Below are 25,055 nucleotides of genomic sequence, written 5' to 3'. Positions count from 1 at the left end.
TGCGATAACGACATAGCAGAGCGTTAACGACATAGCAGAACGTTATAACATGCGTTAATGACATAGCAGAGGGTTAACGACATAGCAGAGCGGAATATGAATAGCAGAACGTTATAACATGCGTTAATGACATAGCAGAGCGTTGTCTAGCAGAGCGTTAACGACACAGCAGAGCGTTAACGACACAGCAGAGGGTTAACGACATTCTCTAGCAGAGGGTTAACGACACAGCAGAGCGTGATGACATAGCAGAGCCGTTAACACTTCATCATAGCAGACATAGCAGAGCGTTATAACATGCGTTAATGACATAGCAGAGGGTTAACGACACAGCAGAGGGTTAACGACACAGCAGAGCGTTAACGCTGCAGAGGGTTAACGACAAAGAGCGTTAACGACATTTAACGACATAGCAGAGCGTTAACGACATAGCAGAGCGTTAACGACATAGCAGAGCGTTGACATAGCAGAGCGTAACGACATAGCAGAGCGTTAACGACACAGCAGAGGGTTAACGACACAGCAGAGCGTTAACGACACAGCAGAGCGTTAACGACACAGCAGAGCGTTAACGACATAGCAGAGCGTTAAACATAGCAGCGTTAACGACATAGCAGAGCGTTAACGACATAGCAGAGCGTTAACGACATAGCAGAGCGTTAACGACATAGCAGAGCGTTAACGACATAGCAGAGCGTTAACGACATAGCAGAGCGTTAACGACATAGCAGAGCGTTAACGACATAGCAGAGCGTTAACGACATAGCAGAGCGTTAACGACATAGCAGAGCGTTAACGACATAGCAGAGAGTTAACGACATAGCAGAGAGTTAACGACATAGCAGAGCGTTAACGACATAGCAGAGCGTTAACGACACAGCAGAGGGTTAACGACATAGCAGAGCGTTAACGACACAGCAGAGCGTTAACGACACGGCAGAGGGTTAACGACACGGCAGAGCGTTAACGACACGGCAGAGCGTTAACGACACGGCAGAGCGTTAACGACACGGCAGAGCGTTAACGACACAGCAGAGCGTTAACGACATAGCAGAGAGTTACGACACAGCAGAGAGTTAACGACACAGCAGAGGGTTAACGACACAGCAGAGCGTTAACGACACAGCAGAGCGTTAACGACATAGCAGAGAGTTAACGACACAGCAGAGAGTTAACGACACAGCAGAGCGTTAACGACACAGCAGAGCGTTAACGACACAGCAGAGCGTTAACGACACAGCAGAGAGTTAACGACACAGCAGAGAGTTAACGACATAGCAGAGAGTTAACGACATAGCAGAGGGTTAACGACACAGCAGAGAGTTAACGACATAGCAGAGAGTTAACGACATAGCAGAGGGTTAATGACATAGCAGAGGGTTAACGACATAGCAGAGGGTTAATGACATAGCAGAGCGTTAACGACATAGCAGAGCGTTAACGACATAGCAGAGAGTTATAACATGCGTTAATGACATAGCAGAGAGTTATAACATGCGTTAATAGAGTTTCACCAGTAATACAGTACACTCCTCTTACAGTGATCACATCCATGGAGGACAATTGAAACACTGCAAACAGTTGATTCGGGCTTGGAACCTCTTAGCCTGGCAATTTAACTGGTAAATTCAAGAGTCCACTCCATAAAGCTGTCAGTCTAACCATTATCCCACCATTGACTTGAATGGGGAGGCCTGTAAGCAGGGTGCACTGTAGAATGAAAATGACACATACGGGGAGCTAAAGGAACCAAAACAAACCTCTTGCTCTCTGACTAAGCCCTCGTCCTCCTGGTCCTCATTACTGCTACCACAGTTCTCCTCCAAAGGAGAATCCTGCGCCTCCTGCTGCCTGCTACAGGCTGCAGTACCACCAGGTCCAGGACCAAGGCGCTCCTCTGTAAACTCCTTCTCCTCCTGCTGCTCTCGCTCAATGTTTAAATCTCCTCCCTGTTTCTCCGAGCGGCTGGGCCTCCCTGGCCCTTGATTCTCCTAGGAGGCATAAAAAAGGCAATTATGTTCCTTGTACAAACTCATATCCAAGATACAAGGGAAGTGTAGTCAGTTGTAATGTAATAATATGTGCAAAAAGTCAGGGAGTCCACTAGTGGGGTGCAGTATAGTGACTCTCCACTAGTGGGGTGCAGTATAGTGACTCTCCACTAGTGGGGTGCAGTATAGTGACTCTCCACCAGTGGGGTGCAGTAGAGTGACTCTCCACCAGTGTGCAGTATAGTGACTCTCCACCAGTGGGGTGCAGTATAGTGACTCTCCACCAGTGGGGCAGTAGAGTGACCAGTCTCCACCAGTGGGGCAGACAGTGGGGGCGCAGAGTGACTCTCCACCAGTGGGGTGCAGTATAGTGACTCTCCACCAGTGGGGTGCAGTATAGTGACAGAGTAGAGTGACTCTCCACCAGTGGGGCGCAGTAGAGTGACTCTCCACCAGTGGGGCGCAGTAGAGTGACTCTCCACCAGTGGGGGGCGCAGTAGAGTGACTCTCCACCAGTGGGGCGCAGTAGACTCTCCACCCGTGGGCGCAGTAGAGTGACTCTCCACCCGTGGGGCGCAGTAGAGTGACTCTCCACCCGTGGGGGCGCAGTAGAGTGACTCTCCACCCGTGGGCGCAGTAGCTCTCCAGTAGCGTGACTCTCCACCAGTGGGGCGCAGTAGAGTGACTCTCCACCAGTGGGGCGCAGTAGAGTGACTCTCCACCAGTGGGGGCCTCCACCAGTGGGGCGCAGTAGAGTGACTCTCCACCAGTTAGCGACTCTCCACCAGTGGGCAGTACCAGTGGGGCGCAGAGTGACTTCCACCAGTGGGGCGCAGTAGAGTGACTCTCCACCAGTGGGGCAGTAGCTCTCCAGTAGAGTAGAGTGACTCTCCACCAGTGGGGCGCAGTAGAGTGACTCTCCACCAGTGGGGCGCAGTAGAGTGACTCTCCACCAGTGGGGCGCAGTAACTCTCCTCCCTGTGTGACTCTCCACCAGTGACTCTCCACCAGGGCGCAGTAGAGTGACTCTCCACCAGTGGGCGCAGTTAGAGTGACTCTCCACCAGTGGGCGCAGTAGAGTGACTCTCCACCAGTGGGGTAGAGCGAGGGGGCGCTCTCCACCAGTAGAGCGACTCTCCACCAGTGGGGCGCAGTTCTCCACCAGTGGGGCGCAGTAGAGTGACTCTCCACCAGTGGGGGCAGTGGTGACTCTCCACCAGTGGGCGTAGAGTGACTCTCCACCAGTGGGGCAGTCTCCACCAGTGGGCGCAGTAGAGTGACTCTCCACCAGTGGGGCGCAGTAGAGCCGACTCTCCACCAGTGGGGCGCAGTAGAGTGACTCTCCACCAGTGGGCGCAGTAGAGTGACTCTCCACCAGTGGGGCGCAGTAGAGTGACTCTCCACCAGTGGGGCGCAGTAGAGTGACTCTCCACCAGTGGGGCGCAGTAGAGTGACTCTCCACCAGTGGGGCGCAGTAGAGTGACTCTCCACCAGTGGGGGCGCAGAAGTGACTCTCCACCAGTGGGTTAGAGTGACTCTCCACCAGTGGGGCGCAGTAGAGTGACTCTCCACCAGTGGGGCGCAGTAGAGTGACTCTCCACCAGTGGGGGCGCAGTAGAGTGGCTCGACCAGTGGGCTCCACCAGTGGGGCGCAGTAGAGACTCTCCACCAGTGGGGCGCAGTAGAGCGACTCTCCACCAGTGGGGCGCAGTAAGTGACTCTCCACCAGTGGGGCGCAGTAGTGACTCTCCACCAGTGGGCGCAGTGACTCTCCACCAGTGGGGCGCAGTAGAGTGACTCTCCACCAGTGGGGCGCAGTAGAGTGGCTCGCACCAGTGCAGTAGAGTGACTCTCCACCAGTGGGGTGCAGTAGACTCTCCACCAGTGGGGCGCAGTAGAGCACTCTCCACCAGTGGGGCGCAGTAGAGTGACTCTCCACCAGTGGGGTGCAGTATAGTGACTCTCCACCAGTGGGGCGCAGTATAGTGACTCTCCACCAGTGGGGTGCAGTAGAGTGACTCTCCACCAGTGGGGCGTGCAGTAGAGTGACTCTCCACCAGTGGGGTGCAGTAGAGTGACTCTCCTCCCACCAGTGGGGTGCAGTAGAGTGACTCTCCACTTAGTAGAGGACTCTCCACCAGTGGGGGCGCAGTAGAGTGACTCTCCACCAGTGGGGGCAGTAGAGAGTGGGCGTGAGTGAGCCGACTCACCACCAGTGGGGTGCAGTAGAGTGACTCTCCACCAGTGGGGGTGCAGTAGAGTGACTCTCCACCAGTGGGGTGCCTCACCACCAGTGGGGTGCAGTAGAGTGACTCTCCACCAGTGGGGTGCAGTAGAGTGACTCTCCACCAGTGGGGTGCAGTAGTGACTCTCCACCAGTGGGGTGCAATGAAAATGACTCTCCACCAGTGGGGTGCAGTAGAGTGACTCTCCACCAGTGGGGTGCAGAAACAGAGTGACTCTCCACCAGTGGGGTGCAGTAGAGTGACTCTCCACCAGTGGGGTGCAGTAGGACTCTCCACCAGTGGGGTGCAGTATAGTGACTCTCCACTGGGGTAGAGTGACTACTCTCCACCAGTGGGGTGCAGTAGAGTGACTCTCCACCAGTGGGGTGCAGTATAGTGACTCTCCACCAGTGGGGTGCAGTATACCAGTGACTCTCCACCAGTGGGGTGCAGTATAGTGACTCTCCACCAGTGGGGTGCAGTAGAGTGACTCTCCACCAGTGGGGTGCAGTAGAGTGACTCTCCACCAGTGGGGTGCAGTAGAGTGACTCTCCACCAGTGGGGTGCAGTAGAGTGACTCTCCACCAGTGGGGTGCAGTATAGTGACTCTCCACCAGTGGGGTGCAGTATAGTGACTCTCCACCAGTGGGGTGCAGTATAGTGACTCTCCACCAGTGGGGTGCAGTATAGTGACTCTCCAGTGGGGTGCAGTGCTCTCCACCAGTGGGGTGCAGTAGAGTGACTCTCCACTCGTGGGGTGCAGTATAGTGACTCTCCACCAGTGGGGTGCAGTATAGTGACTCTCCACCAGTGACTCTCCACCAGTGGGGTGCAGTAGAGTGACTCTCCACCAGTGGGGTGCAGTAGAGTGACTCTCCACTAGTGGGGTGCAGTAAGTGACTCTCCACTAGTGGGGGGGTGCAGTAGGTGACTCTCCACCAGTGGGGTGCAGTAGAGTGACTCTCCACCAGTGGGGTGCAGTAAGTGACTCTCCACCAGTGGGGTGCAGTAAAGTATAGTGACTCTCCACCAGTGGGGTGCAGTATAGTGACTCTCCACCAGTGGGGTGCAGTATAGTGACTCTCCACCAGTGGGGTGCAGTATAGTGACTCTCCACCAGTGGGGTGCAGTATAGTGACTCTCCACCAGTGGGGTGCAGTAGAGTGACTCTCCACCAGTGGGGTGCAGTAGAGTGACTCTCCACCAGTGGGGTGCAGTATAGTGACTCTCCACCAGTGGGGTGCAGTATAGTGACTCTCCACCAGTGGGGTGCAGTAGAGTGACTCTCCACCAGTGGGGTGCAGTAGAGTGACTCTCCACCAGTGGGGTGCAGTAGAGTGACTCTCCACCAGTGGGGTGCAGTAGAGTGACTCTCCACCAGTGGGGTGCAGTAGAGTGACTCTCCACCAGTGGGGTGCAGTATAGTGACTCTCCACTAGTGGGGTGCAGTATAGTGACTCTCCACTAGTGGGGTGCAGTAGAGTGACTCTCCACTAGTGGGGTGCAGTAGAGTGACTCTCCACTAGTGGGGTGCAGTAGAGTGACTCTCCACTAGTGGGGTGCAGTAGAGTGACTCTCCACTAGTGGGGTGCAGTATAGTGACTCTCCACCAGTGGGGTGCAGTAGAGTGACTCTCCACCAGTGGGGTGCAGTATAGTGACTCTCCACCAGTGGGGTGCAGTATAGTGACTCTCCACCAGTGGGGTGCAGTATAGTGACTCTCCACTAGTGGGGTGCAGTATAGTGACTCTCCACCAGTGGGGTGCAGTATAGTGACTCTCCACCAGTGGGGTGCAGTATAGTGACTCTCCACTAGTGGGGTGCAGTATAGTGACTCTCCACCAGTGGGGTGCAGTATAGTGACTCTCCACCAGTGGGGTGCAGTATAGTGACTCTCCACTAGTGGGGTGCAGTATAGTGACTCTCCACTAGTGGGGTGCAGTATAGTGACTCTCCACTAGTGGGGTGCAGTATAGTGACTCTCCACTAGTGGGGTGCAGTATAGTGACTCTCCACTAGTGGGGTGCAGTATAGTGACTCTCCACTAGTGGGGTGCAGTAGAGTGACTCTCCACCAGTGGGGTGCAGTAGAGTGACTCTCCACTAGTGGGGTGCAGTAGAGTGACTCTCCACTAGTGGGGTGCAGTATAGTGACTCTCCACTAGTGGGGTGCAGTATAGTGACTCTCCACTAGTGGGGTGCAGTATAGTGACTCTCCACCAGTGGGGTGCAGTAGAGTGACTCTCCACTAGTGGGGTGCAGTAGAGTGACTCTCCACTAGTGGGGTGCAGTATAGTGACTCTCCACTAGTGGGGTGCAGTATAGTGACTCTCCACTAGTGGGGTGCAGTATAGTGACTCTCCACCAGTGGGGTGCAGTATAGTGACTCTCCACCAGTGGGGTGCAGTATAGTGACTCTCCACCAGTGGGGTGCAGTATAGTGACTCTCCACCAGTGGGGTGCAGTATAGTGACTCTCCACTAGTGGGGTGCAGTATAGTGACTCTCCACTAGTGGGGTGCAGTAGAGTGAAAGTGGAACAGAAACATACTTACAGACTCCTTTTCTTTTCCTGCACGTCTCCTCTCCTTCTGTCGCTGTGGGAGGTGAGAACAGAGAAATACCTGCATGAGAACAACAGGTGGTTCTCTGGAGGGTGAAGACCACTTGCATCCTACTACTGGCGGGACAGACAGACACTACAGACAGACACTACTGACAGACACTACAGGCGGGACAGACAGACACTACAGGCGGGACAGACAGACACTACAGGCGGAACAGACAGACACTACAGGCGGAACAGACACTACAGACGGGACAGACACTACAGGCGGGACAGACAGACACTACAGGCGGGACAGACACTACAGGCACAGACAGACACTACAGGCGGGACAGACAGACACTGGCGGGACAGACAGACACTACAGGCGGGACAGACAGACACTACAGGCGGGACAGACAGACACTACAGGCGGGACAGACAGACACTACAGGCGGGACAGACACTACAGGCGGGACAGACACTACAGGCGGGACAGACACTACAGGCGGAACAGACAGACACTACAGGCGCAGACACTATAGGCGGGACAGACACTACAGGCGGGACAGACAGACACTACAGGGGAAACAGACAGACACTACAGGCGGAAACAGACAGACACTACAGGCGGAAACAGACAGACAGACACTACAGGCGGAAACAGACAGACAGACACTACAGGCGGGACAGACACTACAGGCGGGACAGACAGACACTACAGGCGGAACAGACACTACAGGCGGAACAGACAGACAGACACTACAGGCGGAACAGACACTACAGGCGGAACAGACAGACAAACACTACAGGCGGAACAGACAGACAGACACTACAGGCGGAACAGACAGACACTACAGGCGGAACAGACAGACACTACAGGCGGAACAGACAGACACTACAGGCGGAACAGACACTACAGGCGGGACAGACAGACACTACAGGCGGAACAGACACTACAGGCGGAACAGACAGACAGACACTACAGGCGGAACAGGCAGACAGACACTACAGGCGGAACAGGCAGACAGACACTACAGGCGGAACAGACAGACACTACAGGCGGAACAGACAGACAGACACTACAGGCGGAACAGACAGACAGACACTACAGACACTACAGACGGGACAGACAGACAGACACTACAGACAGACAGACACTACAGGCGGGACAGACAGACACTACAGGCGGGACAGACAGACATTACAGACGGGACAGACAGACACTACAGGCGGAACAGGCAGACAGACACTACAGGCGGAACAGACAGACAGACACTACAGGCGGGACAGACAGACACTACAGGCGGGACAGACAGACATTACAGACGGGACAGACAGACACTACAGGCGGGACAGACAGACACTACAGGCGGAACAGACAGACACTACAGGTGGAACAGACAGACACTACAGGCGGGACAGACAGACACTACAGGCGGGACAGACAGACAGACAGACACTACAGACAGACAGACACTACAGGCGGGACAGACAGACACTACAGGCGGGACAGACAGACACTACAGGCGGAACAGACAGACACTACAGGCGGAACAGACAGACACTACAGGCGGGACAGACAGACAAACACTACAGGCGGAACAGACAGACAAACACTACAGGCGGAACAGACAGACAGACACTACAGGCGGAACAGACAGACAGACACTACAGGCGGGACAGACAGACAGACACTACAGGCGGACAGACAGACACTACAGGCGAGACAGACACTACAGGCGGGACAGACAGACACTACAGGCGGGACAGACACTACAGGCGGAACAGACACTACAGGCGGGACAGACAGACACTACAGGCGGGACAGACAGACACTACAGGCGGGACAGACAGACACTACAGGCGGGACAGACAGACACTACAGGCGGGACAGACAGACACTACAGGCGGGACAGACAGGCGGGACAGACACTACAGGCGGAACAGACAGGCGGGACAGACAGACACTACAGGCGGAACAGACACTACAGGCGGGACAGACACTACAGGCGGGACAAACAGACAGACACTACAGGCGGAAACAGACAGACAGACACTACAGGCGGAAACAGACAGACAGACACTACAGGCGGAAACAGACAGACAGACACTACAGGCGGAACAGACAGACAGACACTACAGGCGGAACAGACAGACACTACAGGACAGACAGACACTACAGGCGGAACAGACACTACAGGCGGAACAGACAGACAAACACTACAGGCGGAACAGACAGACAGACACTACAGGCGGAACAGACAGACAGACACTACAGGCGGAACAGACAGACACTACAGGCGGGACAGACAGACACTACAGGCGGAACAGACAGACACTACAGGCGGGACAGACACTACAGGCGGAACAGACAGACACTACAGGCGGGACAGACACTACAGGCGGAACAGACACTACAGGCGGGACAGACAGACAGACACTACAGGCGGAACAGACAGACACTACAGGCGGAACAGACAGACAGACACTACAGGCGGGACAGACAGACACTACAGACACTACAGACGGGACAGACAGACACTACAGGCGGGACAGACAGACACTACAGGCGGAACAGACAGACACTACACTACAGGCGGGACAGACAGACACTACAGGCGGGACAGACACTACAGGCGGAACAGACACTACAGGCGGGACAGACAGAAGGCGGAACAGACAGACAGACACTACAGACACTACAGACGGGACAGACAGACACTACAGGCGGGACAGACAGACACTACAGAACAGACAGACACTACAGGTGGAACAGACAGACACTACAGGCGGGACAGACACTACAGGCGGGACAGACAGACAGACACTACAGGCGGAACAGACAGACACTACAGGTGGAACAGACAGACACTACAGGCGGGACAGACACTACAGGCGGGACAGACAGACAGACACTACAGGCGGGACAGACAGACACTACAGGCGGGACAGACAGACACTACAGGCGGGACAGACAGACACTACAGGCGGAACAGACAGACAGACACTACAGACACTACAGGCGGAACAGACACTACAGGCGGAACAGACAGACAGACACTACAGACGGGACAGACAGACAGACACTACAGGCGGGACAGACAGACACTACAGGCGGGACAGACAGACACTACAGGCGGGACAGACAGACACTACAGGCGGGACAGACAGACACTACAGGCGGGACAGACAGACACTACAGGCGGGACAGACAGACACTACAGGCGGGACAGACAGACACTACAGGCGGGACAGAAAGACACTACAGGCGGAACAGACAGACACTACAGGCGGAACAGACAGACAGACACTACAGGCGGAACAGACAGACAGACACTACAGGCGGGACAGACAGACACTACAGGCGGGACAGACAGACACTACAGGCGGGACAGACAGACACTACAGGCGGGACAGACAGACACTACAGGCGGGACAGACAGACAGACACTACAGGCGGAACAGACAGACAGACACTACAGGCGGAACAGACAGACAGACACTACAGGCGGGACAGACAGACATTACAGGCGGGACAGACAGACACTACAGGCGGTATTTAATTGAACTTTTACTAGGCAAGTCAATTAAGTACAAATTCTTATTTACAATGACGACCTACCCCGGCCAATGCTGGGCCAATTGTGCGCCGCCCTACAGGACTCCCGGCCGGTTGTGATACAGCCTGGATTCGAACCAGGGTGTCTGTAGTGACGCCTCTAGCACTGAGATGCAGTGCCTTAGATCACTGCGCAACTCAGAGTATAATCAACTAGATTTTGGTAAATATAGGAGATATTCTGTAATTCGTTGGAGGTTATCAGACAATATCTTTAACTTAATTGGAGACAGTATAGATTTGGATAGAAAACACTGAAGTTTCTAAAACTGTTTGAATGATGTCTGTGAGTATAACAGAACTGATTTGGCAGGCGAAACCCCAATGACAAACCATTCAGAATGTTTTCTTTTTTGGGGTCATTCTTTTCAATAGGTTTTCATTGGGATTCCAGATTTCTAAGGGGCAGGCTTGCAGTTCCTGTCGCTTCCACTGAATGTCAACAGTCTTTAGAAATTGGTTCAGGTTTTTCCTTTGAGAAATTAAGAAGTAGCACTGATCAGAACGAGGCTTGAGGGAAGTGACCTCTGACCTGAAAAGCACGCTCAACTTTGTTTTCCTCCGATATTGAACGCTGTTCATTCAGTTAATTTTATTGATTATTTACGTTTAAAAAAATACCGTAAGTTGTATCAGGAAAGTTGTTTGAAATGTTTGGACGAAGATTACAGGTAACTTTTGAGATATTTTGTAGCCATGTTAGAACCGGTGTTTTTCCGAATCAAACGCGCCAAATAAATTTACATTTTGGATGAATATCAACGGAATTTATCAAACAAAAAGGACCATTTGTGATGTTTATGGGACATATTGGAGTGCCAACAGAGGAAGATCTTCAAAGGTAAGGCATGAATTATATCGATATTTCTGCGTTTTGTAGAAATATAGACACTAGACACAGACAGACGACACTACACAGACAGACACTACACAGTCAAGACACTAGACACTACAGACAGATACTAGACACTACAGACAGATACTAGACACTACAGACAGATACTAGACACTACATAGACAGATACTACAGACAGATACTAGACACTACAGACAGATACTAGACACTACACAGACAGATACTAGACACTACACAGACAGATACTAGACACTACACAGACAGACACTAGACACTACACAGACAGATACTAGACACTACACAGACAGACAGATACTAGACACTACACAGACAGACAGATACTAGACACTACACAGACAGACAGATACTAGACACTACACAGACAGACAGACACTAGACACTACACAGATACCAGACACTACACAGACAGACACTACACAGACAGACACTAGACACTACACAGACAGACACTAGACACTACACAGATACTAGACACTACACAGACAGACACTAGACACTACACACTACACAGACAGATACTAGACACTACACAGACAGATACTAGACACTACAGACAGACACTAGACACTACAGACAGACACTAGACAGATACTAGACACTAGACAGATACTAGACACTAGACAGATACTAGACACTAGACAGATACTAGACACTAGACAGATACTAGACAGATACTAGACAGATACTAGACAGATACTAGACAGATACTAGACAGATACTAGACACTAGACAGATACTAGACACTAGACAGATACTAGACACTACACAGACAGACACTAGACAGATACTAGACAGACAGACACTAACCTTCTTTTTAAGTCTTTTCTTTTCTGCTTTTTCTTTTAGTTTGCTCTCTTCTTCTATTAGTTCCCTGCCGTTTTTTTCAGCCTCCTAAAAAGGAAAGTTATTCTCAGTAAAAACATCCTCTATGTTGAATGTAATACAAAATGATGTGATTGACTGAAAAAGTTGTTTGGCATCTTACCTCAGGAGTGAGTTGTCTTATACATGGGTGGGGGGTTAAGGGTAGCTTTGAGCTACTATGCCCTAAAAAATTGTGTGTAAAACCGCAATAGGCTTTTTTATCTTTGCGTTTTTTGTCATCATAATAGTCGTCGTCGTCATCGTCGTATTCATCGTCAATATAGTCACCCATGAAGGGGTTGACAATATCAAGACCTGGAAATCAAATATGAGCTGAAATGCATGGCAATGGACAACAATAATTCATATCTGTTGATGAACTAAAGCAGTCTTTCCCAGTCCTGGTCCTGTGGACCCAAAGGAGCAGTCCTGGTCCTGGGGACCCAAAGGAACAGTCCTGGTCCTGGGGACCCAAAGGAACAGTCCTGGTCCTGGGGACCCAAAGGAACAGTCCTGGCCCTGGGGACCCAAAGGAACAGTCCTGGCCCTGGGGACCCAAAGTAGCAGTCCTGGCCCTGGGGACCCAAAGTAGCAGTCCTGGCCCTGGGGACCCAAAGGAGCAGTCCTGGCCCTGGGGACCCAAAGGAGCAATCCTGGTCCTGGGGACCCAAAGGAGCAGTCCTGGTCCTGGGGACCCAAAGGAGCAGTCCTGGTCCTGGGGACCCAAAGGAGCAGTCCTGGTCCTGGGGACCCAAAGGAGCAGTCCTGGTCCTGGGGAACCAAAGGAGCAGTCCTGGTCCTGGGGAACCAAAGGAGCAGTCCTGGTCCTGGGGAACCAAAGGAGCAGTCCTGGTCCTGGGGAACCAAAGGAGCAGTCCTGGTCCTGGGGAACCAAAGGAGCAGTCCTGGTCCTGGGGAACCAAAGGAACAGTCATGGTCCTGGGGACCCAAAGGAGCAGTCCTGGTCCTGGGGAACCAAAGGAGCAGTCCTGGTCCTGGGGAACCAAAGGAGCAGTCCTGGTCCTGGGGAACCAAAGGAGCAATCCTGGTCCTGGGGAACCAAAGGAGCAATCCTGGTCCTGGGGACCCAAAGGAGCAATCCTGGTCCTGGGGACCCAAAGGAACAATCCTGGTCCTGGGGACCCAAAGGAACAGTCCTGGTCCTGGGGACCCAAAGGAACAGTCCTGGTCCTGGGGACCCAAAGGAACAATCCTGGTCCTGGGGACCCAAAGGAACAGTCCTGGTCCTGGGGACCCAAAGGAACAGTCCTGGTCCTGGGGACCCAAAGGAACAGTCCTGGTCCTGGGGACCCAAAGGAACAGTCCTGGTCCTGGGGACCCAAAGGAACAGTCCTGGTCCTGGGGACCCAAAGGAACAGTCCTGGTCCTGGGGACCCAAAGGAACAGTCCTGGTCCTGGGGACCCAAAGGAACAGTCCTGGTCCTGGGGACCCAAAGGAACAGTCCTGGTCCTGGGGACCCAAAGGAGCAGTCCTGGCCCTGGGGACCCAAAGGAGCAGTCCTGGCCCTGGGGAACCAAAGGAACAGTCCTGGCCCTGGGGAACCAAAGGAGCAGTCCTGGCCCTGGGGACCCAAAGGAGCAGTCATGGTCCTGGGGACCCAAAGGAGCAATCCTGGTCCTGGGGACCCAAAGGAGCAATCCTGGTCCTGGGGACCCAAAGGAACAGTCCTGGTCCTGGGGACCCAAAGGAACAGTCCTGGTCCTGGGGACCCAAAGGAGCAGTCCTGGCCCTGGGGACCCAAAGGAACAGTCCTGGCCCTGGGGACCCAAAGGAACAGTCCTGGCCCTGGGGAACCAAAGGAGCAGTCCTGGCCCTGGGGACCCAAAGGAGCAGTCCTGGTCCTGGGGACCCAAAGGAGCAGTCCTGGTCCTGGGGACCCAAAGGAGCAGTCCTGGTCCTGGGGACCCAAAGGAGCAGTCCTGGTCCTGGGGACCCAAAGGAGCAGTCCTGGTCCTGGGGACCCAAAGGAGCAGTCCTGGTCCTGGGGACCCAAAGGAGCAATCCTGGCCCTGGGGAACCAAAGGAGTGCACATGATTATCCTTAGTAGCACTATACAGGGGATTCAAATAATCAACATCATCAAGCTTTGATTATTTGAGTCAGCTGTGTAGAGCTAGTGAAAAAAAATAGAATGAGTACTAACTGCGGTCCCCGGGACCAGGACATGCTGAACTAAATCAATAAATAGTATTGTGTAATGACAATTCACATTACGTCTACATCTTTACAAGGCAGACAAGCCCAGTCATGTAAGGTCCCTCACCTGGCCTTTCATTAGGTCAACGTTCCAAATAACACTATTCCCAATGTGTTACTACATAGGGGACCAGGGCAGGGTCCACATGGCTCTAGTCTAAAGTAGTGCACTACATAGGGGACCAGGGTCCATATGGCTCTAGTCTAAAGTAGTGTACTACATAGGGGACCAGGGTCCATATGGCTCTTGTCTAAAGTAGTGCACTACATAGGGGACCAGGGTCCACATGGCTCTAGTCTAAAGTAGTGCACTACATAGGGGACCAGGGTCCACATGGCTCTTGTCTAAAGTAGTGTACTACATAGGGGACCAGGGTCCACATGGCTCTTGTCTAAAGTAGTGCACTACATAGAGAACAGGGTGCCGTTTAGGACACAGCCTCTGAGTTGATCTGAACATGACCTTGCTATCAGCAACAGCATATGACTTGAATCATTCAAAGATTTCTTAACAAAAATTGTACTAGCTAAACAATATTTCTTATCAATCTAGTCATTTATAGGGAACAGAGTACCACTCAGAACTGTATGTTCTTACCCAACAGGCCATAGTTAAAGGCGTCCATAAAGGTGTAATTAGTGGTTCTTCCATTTATCAGATCCACCATAGCTTCCTGTCGGTGAGAGAGATTCAAGTTGATTTTGGCCACAGTAGCTGGGAACCATGAGGCTATATAGCTAACTATATACAGTAGCTGGGAACCATGAGGCTATATAGCTAACTATATACAGTAGCTGGGAACCATGAGGCTATATAGCTAACTATATATAGTAGCTGGGAACCATGAGGCTATATAGCTAACTATATACAGTAGCTGGGAACCATGAGGCTATATAGCTAACTATATACAGTAGCTGGGAACCATGAGGCTATATAGCTAACTATATACAGTAGCTGGGAACCATGAGGCTATATAGCTAACTATATACAGTAGCTGGGAACCATGAGGCTATATAGCTAACTATATACAGTAGCTGGGAACCATGAGGCTATATAGCTAACTATATACAGTAGCTGGGAACCATGAGGCTATATAGCTAACTATATACAGTAGCTGGGAACCATGAGGCTATATAGCAAACTATATACAGTAGCTGGGAACCATGAGGCTATATAGCAAACTATATACAGTAGCTGGGAACCAAACACACACACACACACACACACACACACACACACACACACACACACACACACACACACACACAACTCACGTGGGTATGCAAAATGTGTGGATTCTCCTGCATGATGACATGATCTGATGATGTGAAGAGAAAATATGATCAGAGACTTCAGGAAATGTTACCACATGTCTATGTGCGCATCTCCAACAAATAACGTTAAATGGCATAGCTAGATAATTATGTTCAGAATGACAACCATTTTCTATTAACGTGCGTGGTTGATGTTTACATGTGTTACCACCTCGTCCTAGAGCCACCTGCTCCGTCCTACACGCACAAGCTGAAGAAAACAGGAGCTGAAGTTTGTTAACTCAAATTCAGTAGTGGCTAACGTTAGCTAGCTAACGTTGGTGTTATATAGCTAGCTACCTTTCCTTGGTTACGCGACGAAACTGACAATTTCAAGCTAGCTCATCATCAATCTTACCTGGTTTCCAATCTCTCTTTCTAAAGTGAGACATGTTATGATTTGATTAATTTGTGGTGGTTGATTAGAAAGAAAAGGACTTCTTTTGAAACTCGACGTCTTCCTCGTTCCTCTTTTTCCGCGTTGTCATGACCATTTAACATGACGCCAACACGCTGCTGCGTTGCGAACCGCCCCCTTCCATAGTTACCACAGCCACAAAGTCATAAGCCCCCCCCCCTCCATACGTGTCCGTTTCCGCTCCGAGAACCGAAACTCGCCTGGTAGTCACTAGTTACCACAGCCACAAAGTCTCCCCCACACCTCCATACGTGTCCATTTCACCTCTGCTCCGAGGAGAACCGAAACTAGCCTAGTCGTCGACGAGTTACCACACGCACAAAGTCATACCCCCGCCCCCGCCTATTTATAGATTTTATCTTCTTAACAATGTGATGCTTAACCTGACCTTGACCACACTGCTAACCTTATGCTTAACCTTACATTAGAAAAAAAAGCTAATCTTAGTTTTCATACATTTTTACAATATAGACAATTTCAACGTTGTGGCAACCAGCCAGAGAGGAAGAAATGTAATTGACCTTTTATTTAACTAGGCAAGTCAATTATGAACAAATTCTTATTAAGTATGATCTCTTATTTAGTAAAATCTCCACCCGGCACAGCCAGAAGAGGCTATGTGGCCACCCCTCATAGCCTGGTTCCTCTCTAGGTTTCTTCTTAGGTTTTGGCCTTTCTAGGGAGTTTTCCCTAGCCACCGTGCTTCTTTATTTATTTTTATTTCACCTTTATTTAACCAGGTAGGCTAGTTGAGAACACCTTTATTTAACCAGGTAGGCTAGTTGAGAACACCTTTATTTAACCAGGTAGGCTAGTTGAGAACACCTTTATTTAACCAGGTAGGCTAGTTGAGAACACCTTTATTTAACCAGGTAGGCTAGTTGAGAACAAGTTCTCATTTGCAACTGCGACCTGGCCAAGATAAAGCATAGCAGTGTGAACAGACAACGCAGAGTTACACATGGAGTAAACAATTAACAAGTCAATAACACAAGAGGAAGAAAAAAGAAAAAAAGGGAGTCTATATACAATGTGTGCAAAAGGCATGAGGAGGTAGGCGAATAATTACAATTTAGCAGATTAACACTGGAGTGATAAATGATCAGATGGTCATGTACAGGTAGAGATACTGGTGTGCAAAAGAGCAGAAAAGTAAATAAATAAAAACAGTATGGGGATGAGGTAGGTAAAAATGGGTGGGCTATTTACCGATAGACTATGTACAGCTGCAGCGATCGGTTAGCTGCTCAGATAGCAGATGTTTGAAGTTGGTGAGGGAGATAAAAGTCTCCAACTTCAGCGATTTTTGCAATTCGTTCCAGTCACAGGCAGCAGAGAACTGGAACGAAAGGCGGCCAAATGAGGTGTTGGCTTTAGGGATGATCAGTGAGATACACCTGCTGGAGCGCATGCTACGGATGGGTGTTGCCATCGTGACCAGTGAACTGAGATAAGGCGGAGCTTTACCTAGCATGGACTTGTAGATGACCTGGAGCCAGTGGGTCTGGCGACGAATTTGTAGCGAGGGCCAGCCGACTAGAGCGTACAGGTCGCAGTGGTGGGTGGTATAAGGGGCTTTAGTGACAAAACGGATGGCACTGTGAAAAACTGCATCCAGTTTGCTGAGTAGAGTGTTGGAAGCAATTTTGTAGATGACATCGCCGAAGTCGAGGATCGGTAGGATAGTCAGTTTTACTGTGCTTCTACACCTGCATTGCTTGCTGTTTGGTGTTTTAGGCTGGGTTTCTGTACAGCACTTTGAGATATCAGCTGATGTACAAACATTTGATTTGATTCATGACAGCCTAGGAACAGTAGGTTAACTGCCTTGTTCAGGGATTTGGGGATTTGATCAAGCAACCTTTACAGTTATTGGCCCAACACTCTAACCACTAGGCTACCTGCAACCCTAATGCCCAACCCATTCATCTGCAGTTACTTCTGATTATAAAATTGCAGGCAATTTTTATTTAACCTTTATTTAACTAGGCAAGTCAGTTAAGAACAAAATCTTATTTTCAATGACGGCCTAGGAACAGTGGGTTAACTGCCTGTTCAGGGGCAGAACGACAGAGTTATACCTTGTCAGCTCAGGGGGTTTGAACTTGCAACCGGTTGCTAGTCCACCGCTCTAACCACTAGGCTACCCTGCTGCCCCAATTAAGGAGTTGCAAATAAATGGTTTCTATAGCTTTGTTTCCATCCAACTGGCAACTGATTTTCATGCGAATATTCTAAAATCCTCATTTAAAAAAATTGCCAATTTTCCCACCAGACATGTGTATCCATCAAATGAACTTGTTGCAGATAAAAAAGGCTGTGCGTGATGACATAGTGCACATGAAAATACTTTTTTTTGCAAATAAATTCTCATGTAGTGAATAAAAAATACAAGTGATTGACAGAGTCGAAAGCCTTGGCCAGGTCAATGAATAACGGCTGCACAGCATTGTCTTTTAACGATGCCGGTTATGATATCGTTTAGGACCTTGAGCGCGGCTGATGTGCACCCATGACCAGCTTGGAAACCAGATTGCATAGCGGAGAAGGTAAATAGGTTTTCATCGCATTTTAAACTCTACTGATGATTTTCGCACAAAAAAAATGTTGCGTTATATAGCGAGTGTACCCACTCTGGTATGTCGTGGAAATACTAATCAATAATGAGGAGATACAAGGCCAATCACCAATCAGGATATTACTTTATTCAGATCTTATGACGTCGATTAATTATTGCAATAATGAAGCTGGTCGACAAACCACCCTTAGATGAATCGTTGAGAGCCCAACGAGCATATTTGAGCCACAGCATTTTATAGCAAAGTACATCCCCCTGAATGTTCATGACAAACAACAGATGTGTGGAATGGGTCAAAGGGTTAGATTTTGTATGAAAGAAATGAATAATTCACAGCAGACAGTATCTGCCGTAAAGACTGTTCTCATTGTATGGAAACCAGAGTTTGGCCCCCAAGACGAGGCTCTTATCTCATCCCTGGTACCTCACAGTACAGAAACACCAACTCATTCTATGGCATAAATCAATTGTCAGCTCAAGCTATCTCTAGCTCGAGTAAACACCATGTCCTTGACAATACCCAGACTAGGATCTCGAGTGGAAACCATCTGTTTACTATTTGTTAAGTATAGTTGTTAATATTAAACAAAACAGGTAAACATGTTCATTTCTCTCTCACAGGTATTGGCAAGTGCACAGTGGTGTAAAGTCCTTAAGTAAAAATACTTTAAATGACTACTTAAGTAGTTCTTTGGGGTATCTGTTCTTTTACTCCACTATATCCCTAAAGACAAGTCAGCACTTTTAATTCCATACATTTTCCCTGACACCCAAAAGTAGTCGTTACATTTCGAATGCTTAGCAGGACAGAAAATGGTTCAGTTCTACACTTTTATCAAGTGAACATCCCTGGTCGTCCCTACTGCCTCTGATCTCGCGGAATCACTAAACAAAAATGCTTTGTTTTTAAATGATGTCTGAGTGTTGGAGTGTGACCCTGGCTATCCGTAAATAAAAATAAAAAAGACAATTATGCCGTATGGTTTGCTTAATAAAATTAATCTTAAATTAGTCATACTTTTACTTTTACTTTTGATACTTAAGTTTATTTAAAACCAAATACTTTTAGACTTTTACTCAAGTAGTATTTTACTGGGTGACTCACTTTTACTTGAGTCATTTTCTATTAAGGTATCTTTACTTTTATTAAATTGAGTTTCCACAACTGCAAGTGTGCTCTAGCCAACATCTCAATCCGCACACTGTTGACTAGAGCGCACGTATAGCCGACACGATGAGATTATTACGGTGCTTTCAATACAACTGGAAACTCAGAAAAAAACTAGGTCTAATATGAAGTCAATGATCTTCAGGTCGGAAAGTAGGAGCTAGAAAGAGGCCCGAGTTCCCGAGTTGGAATTCCGAGTTGGATAACCGGTGCCCAAAAAATAAAATCCATTCGGAGCTCGTTTTTTTCCGAGTTCCCAGTTGTCTTGAACGCACTGTAGTCGGAGATTTTCCAGTTCCAAGTGCCTAGTTGTTTTAAACATTGCATTATTATGGACAAAGAAGTGAGAAAGGCTGGTCATGGCTCACATCAACACCATCAAATCCCGAAAATCCTAGACCCACTCCAATTCGTAAACCACCCCAACACCCACCAACCCCTATTTTACGCTGCTGCTACTCTCTGTTCATCATTATATTTTTTAAAATATTTTTTAAATATTTTATTTCACCTTTATTTAAACAGGTAGGCAAGTTGAGAACAAGTTCTCATTTAAAATTGCGACCCGGCCAAGATAAAGCAAAGCAGTTCGACACAAACAACGACACAGAGTTACACATGGAGTAAAACAAACATACAGTCAATAATACAGTATAAACAAGTTCATATACGATGTGAGCAAATGAGGTGAGATAAGGGAGGTAAAGGCAAAAAAAGGCCATGGTGGCAAAGTAAATACAATATAGCAAGTAAAACACTGGAATGGTAGATTTGCAGTGGAAGAATGTGCAAAGTAGAAATAAAAATAATGGGGTGCAAAGGAGCAAAATAAATCAAATAAAAATACAGTTGGGAAAGAGGTAGTTGTTTGGGCTAAATTATAGATGGGCTATGTACAGGTGCAGTAATCTGTAAGATGCTCTGACAGTTGGTGCTTAAAAAATATATGCATAGTCACTTTAACCATATCTACATACTACCTCAAATTAGCCTGATTAACTGGTGTCTGTATGTTGCCTCGCTACTGTCTTTTTACTGTTGTTTTATTTCTTTACCTACCTATTGTTCACCTAATACCCTTTTGCACTGTTGGTTAGAGGCTTCGTAAGTAAGCATTTCACTGTATTCAACTGTTGTGTTCAGCGCACGTGACAAATACACTGATTTGATCCACAGATGACGCAATCTCAATTGCACTCCACACTTCCCTTCCCCATCTGGACAAAAGGACAAAAAAAAAGGACAAAGGGAGTACAGAACCAGTCAAAAGTTTGACACACCCACTCATTCAAGGGTTTCTCTTTATTTTTACTATTTTCTACATTGTAGAAAAATAGTGAAGATATCAAAACTATGAAATAACACATATGGAATTATGTAGTAACCAAAAAGTGTTAAACAAATCAAAATTATATAAAACATGTGTATATATATATATATATATATATATATATATATATATATATATATATATATATGTGTATGTATATATATATATATATATATATATATATATATATATATATATATATATATATATATATATATATATATAATATGACATTTGTAATGTCTTTACTGTTTTGAAACTGTTGTATGTGTAATGTTTACTGTTAATTTTTGTTGTTTTTCACTTTATATATTCACTTTGTATGTTGTCTACCTCACTTGCTTTGGCAATGTTAACACATGTTTCCCATGCCAATAAAGCCCTTGAATTGAATTGAATTGAGAGGAATGGGTTTTAAATGGACCGGCCTTGCCCGAAATTCGTCACTCGACATCCCGCTATGATTGTGTTTTCAGCCACTGGTAGCTTGTGGGTACTTCATATGCGCTACAGTCAATTATGTGTGCATGTCTACTTATATTAAATATATAATTATTAATATATGTCTACTGTATGATAGCTAGCTAACTAACGTTATCCTGCCTAGCTGGAACTTCTGAAGAAGGAAATTATTTATTTATACAATTTCCAAAAAGATAACCAAACGAAAACACATTTACTTTTTTACGTAGTAGCACAATTTCGAAATTATTTGCATTCGTGTTTACTTACACTTGTATGTTGACTTCACCATTAATGTTGTTTTTAAGCATTCGCAGATTTTCTTAGCGGATGTACAATTGTCGCGAATTGAATTGTGGGGAGTTTCAGGCCCTGGTGTGAACATAATTGTACACTGAGTAATGGCCTTTCCGGCCCTTTTCAGTGAGCCGGCTCTTTGGATCCCAAACGGCTCTTTAAAAATATATATGTTTTGTTTGCGATAGTTTCACTATGATTGGTGTTAAAACAATTCTAGGTAAATTATTACATGAAATAACCACAATGTATTTAAAAATGCATTTGGTTTGTTATGAAAAAGAATGCTATTAAACATGTGCATTTAAAATATAACTTTTTAATGTATATAAACAAAGTGTATATAAATCTGACCATTCAAAACTAATACAATCTGAAGAGCATGATAACAGAAAATTGCACCATATCAAAGAAAAATAAATAACTGTGCAGAACTACAGCATCCCACTGAAAACATTAAACTGGTCCCTCTTTTCTCTCTCTTCTTTATTGCCATGTTATAACCAGCAGCACACAACAAAGCTGACCATATTTTTATTTTATGGGAGATTTGCATTATTTTTTTTCTTGTACAGTACCATTACATTCTTGACATAATTCTGAGAATTGTAAACCTGAAACGTTTCAATAGATTATGAAGAGAACATGCTTGTCTTTGTTAGATTATGACAGACCAGCTAGATCTACTGTCTCTATTATATTATGACAGACCAGCTAGATCTACTGTCTCTATTATATTATGACAGACCAGCAAGATCTACTGTCTCTATTATAATATGACAGACCAGCTAGATCTGCTGTCTCTATTATATTATGACAGACCGGCTTGATCTACTGCCTCTTTTACATGATGACAGACCAGCTAGATCTAATATCTCTATTATATTATGACAGACCAGCTAGATCTACTGTTTCTATTATGATATGACACACCAGCTAGATCTAATATCTCTATTATATTATGACAGACCAGCTAGATCTACTGTCTATATTATATTATGACAGACCAGCTAGATCTACTGTCTCTATTATATTATGAAAGACCAGCTAGATCTACTGTCTCTAGTATAATAGGACAGACCAGCTAGATCTACTGTCTCTATTATATTATGACAGACCGGCTAGATCTACTGCCTCTTTTTCATGATGACAGACCAGCTAGATCGAATATCTCTATTATATTATGACAGACCAGCTCGATCTACTGTCTCTATTATATTATGTGACCAGCGAGATCTACTGTCTCTATTATAATACGACAGACCAGCTCGATCTACTGTCTCTATTATATTATGACAGATCAGCTTGATCTACTGTCTCTATTTTATTATGACAGACCAGCTAGATCTACTGTCTCTATTATATTATGACAGACCAGCTAGATCTACTGTCTCTATTTTATTATGACAGACCAGCTAGATCTCCTGTCTCTATTATATTATGACAGACCAGCTAGATCTACTGTCTCTAGTATAATATGACAGACCAGCTAGATCTACTGTCTATATTATATTATGACAGACCGGCTAGATCTACTGCCTCTTTTTCATGATGACAGACCAGCTAGATCTGATATCTCTATTATATTATGACAGACCAGCTAGATCTACTGTTTCTATTATAATATGAAATATGACACACCAGCTAGATCTAATATCTCTATTATATTATGACAGACCAGCTAGATCTACTGTCTCTATTATATTATGACAGACCAGCTAGATCTACTGTCTCTAGTATAATATGACAGACCAGCTAGATCTACTGTCTCTAGTATAATATGACAGACCGGCTAGATCTACTGCCTCTTTTTCATGATGACAGACCAGCTAGATCTGATATCTCTATTATATTATGACAGACCAGCTAGATCTACTGTTTCTATTATATTATGACAGACCAGCTAGATCTACTGTCTCTATTATATTATGACAGACCAGCTAGATCTACTGTCTCTATTATAATACGACAGACCAGCTAGATCTAATATCTCTATTATATTATGACAGACCAGCTAGATCTACTTTCTCTATTATATTATGTGACCAGCGAGATCTACTGTCTCTATTATATTATGACAGATCAGCTTGATCTACTGTCTCTATTTTATTATGACAGACCAGCTAGATCTACTGTCTCTATTATATTATGACAGACCAGCTAGATCTACTGTCTCTATTATAATTCGACAGAGCAGGTAGATCTGTCTCTATTATAATATGACATACCAGCTCGGTCTACTGTCTCTATTATATTATGACAGACCAGCTAGATCTCCTGTCTCTATTATATTATGACAGACCAGCTAGATCTACTGTCTCTAGTATAATATGACAGACCAGCTAGATCTACTGTCTCTATTATATTATGACAGACCGGGTAGATCTACTGCCTCTTTTTCATGATGACAGACCAGCTAGATCTGATATCTCTATTATATTATGACAGACCAGCTAGATCTGATATCTCTATTATATTATGACAGACCAGCTAGATCTACTGTCTCTATTATACTATGACAGACCAGCTAGATCTACTGTCTCTATTATATTATGACAGACCAGCTAGATCTACTGTCTTTATTTTATTATGACAGACCAGCTAGATCTACTGTCCCTATTATATTATGACAGACCAGCTAGATCGACTGTCTCTGTTATATTATGACAGACCAGCTAGATCTACTGTCTCTATTATAATATGACAGACAAGCTAGATCTACTGTCTCTATTATATTATGACAGACCAGCTAGATCTACTGTCTCTAGTAAAATATGACAGACCGGCTAGATCTAGTGCCTCTTTTACATGACGACAGACCAGCTAGATCTACTGTCTCTATTATATTATGACAGACCAGCTAGATCAACTGTCTCTATTATATTATGACAGACCAGATAGATCTACTGTCTCTATTATTATTATTACTGTCTCTATTATATTATGACAGACCAGCTAGATCTACTGTTTCTATAATAATATGACACACCAGCTAGATCTAATATCTCTATTATATTATGACAGACCAGCTAGATCTACTGTCTCTATTATATTATGACAGACCAGCTAGATCTACTGTCTCTAGTATAATATGACAGACCAGCTAGATCTACTGTCTCTAGTATAATATGACAGACCGGCTAGATC

The 25,055-nt window shown here is 46.8% G+C and overlaps 1 protein-coding gene across 2 annotated transcripts in view; it reads right to left on the bottom strand.

Moving 5' to 3' along the window:
* LOC118376170 (uncharacterized) overlaps window positions 1-16,178 on the bottom strand; it is a 37,704-nt gene extending 21,526 nt beyond the window's left edge. For both annotated transcript variants that reach the window (XM_052514671.1, XM_052514672.1), the window contains exons 1-7: window positions 16,014-16,178; window positions 15,617-15,660; window positions 14,940-15,015; window positions 12,244-12,437; window positions 12,066-12,149; window positions 6,770-6,811; window positions 1,761-1,991 (exon numbers count right to left, since the gene is read on the bottom strand). In XM_052514671.1, coding sequence (XP_052370631.1) covers window positions 1,761-1,991; window positions 6,770-6,811; window positions 12,066-12,149; window positions 12,244-12,437; window positions 14,940-15,015; window positions 15,617-15,660; window positions 16,014-16,047 — 705 coding nt within the window. In that variant the 5' untranslated portion in view covers window positions 16,048-16,178. The remainder of the gene's footprint in view (window positions 1-1,760; window positions 1,992-6,769; window positions 6,812-12,065; window positions 12,150-12,243; window positions 12,438-14,939; window positions 15,016-15,616; window positions 15,661-16,013) is intronic.
* Window positions 16,179-25,055: the final 8,877 nt, after the last annotated feature.

Source organism: Oncorhynchus keta, unplaced genomic scaffold (assembly GCF_023373465.1).
Source record: "Oncorhynchus keta strain PuntledgeMale-10-30-2019 unplaced genomic scaffold, Oket_V2 Un_scaffold_19088_pilon_pilon, whole genome shotgun sequence".
Classification (NCBI taxonomy): Eukaryota; Metazoa; Chordata; class Actinopteri; order Salmoniformes; family Salmonidae; genus Oncorhynchus; species Oncorhynchus keta.
The sequence above is the reverse complement of the archived record's forward strand: the minus strand, read 5'-3'. Positions and strand labels throughout refer to the sequence as shown.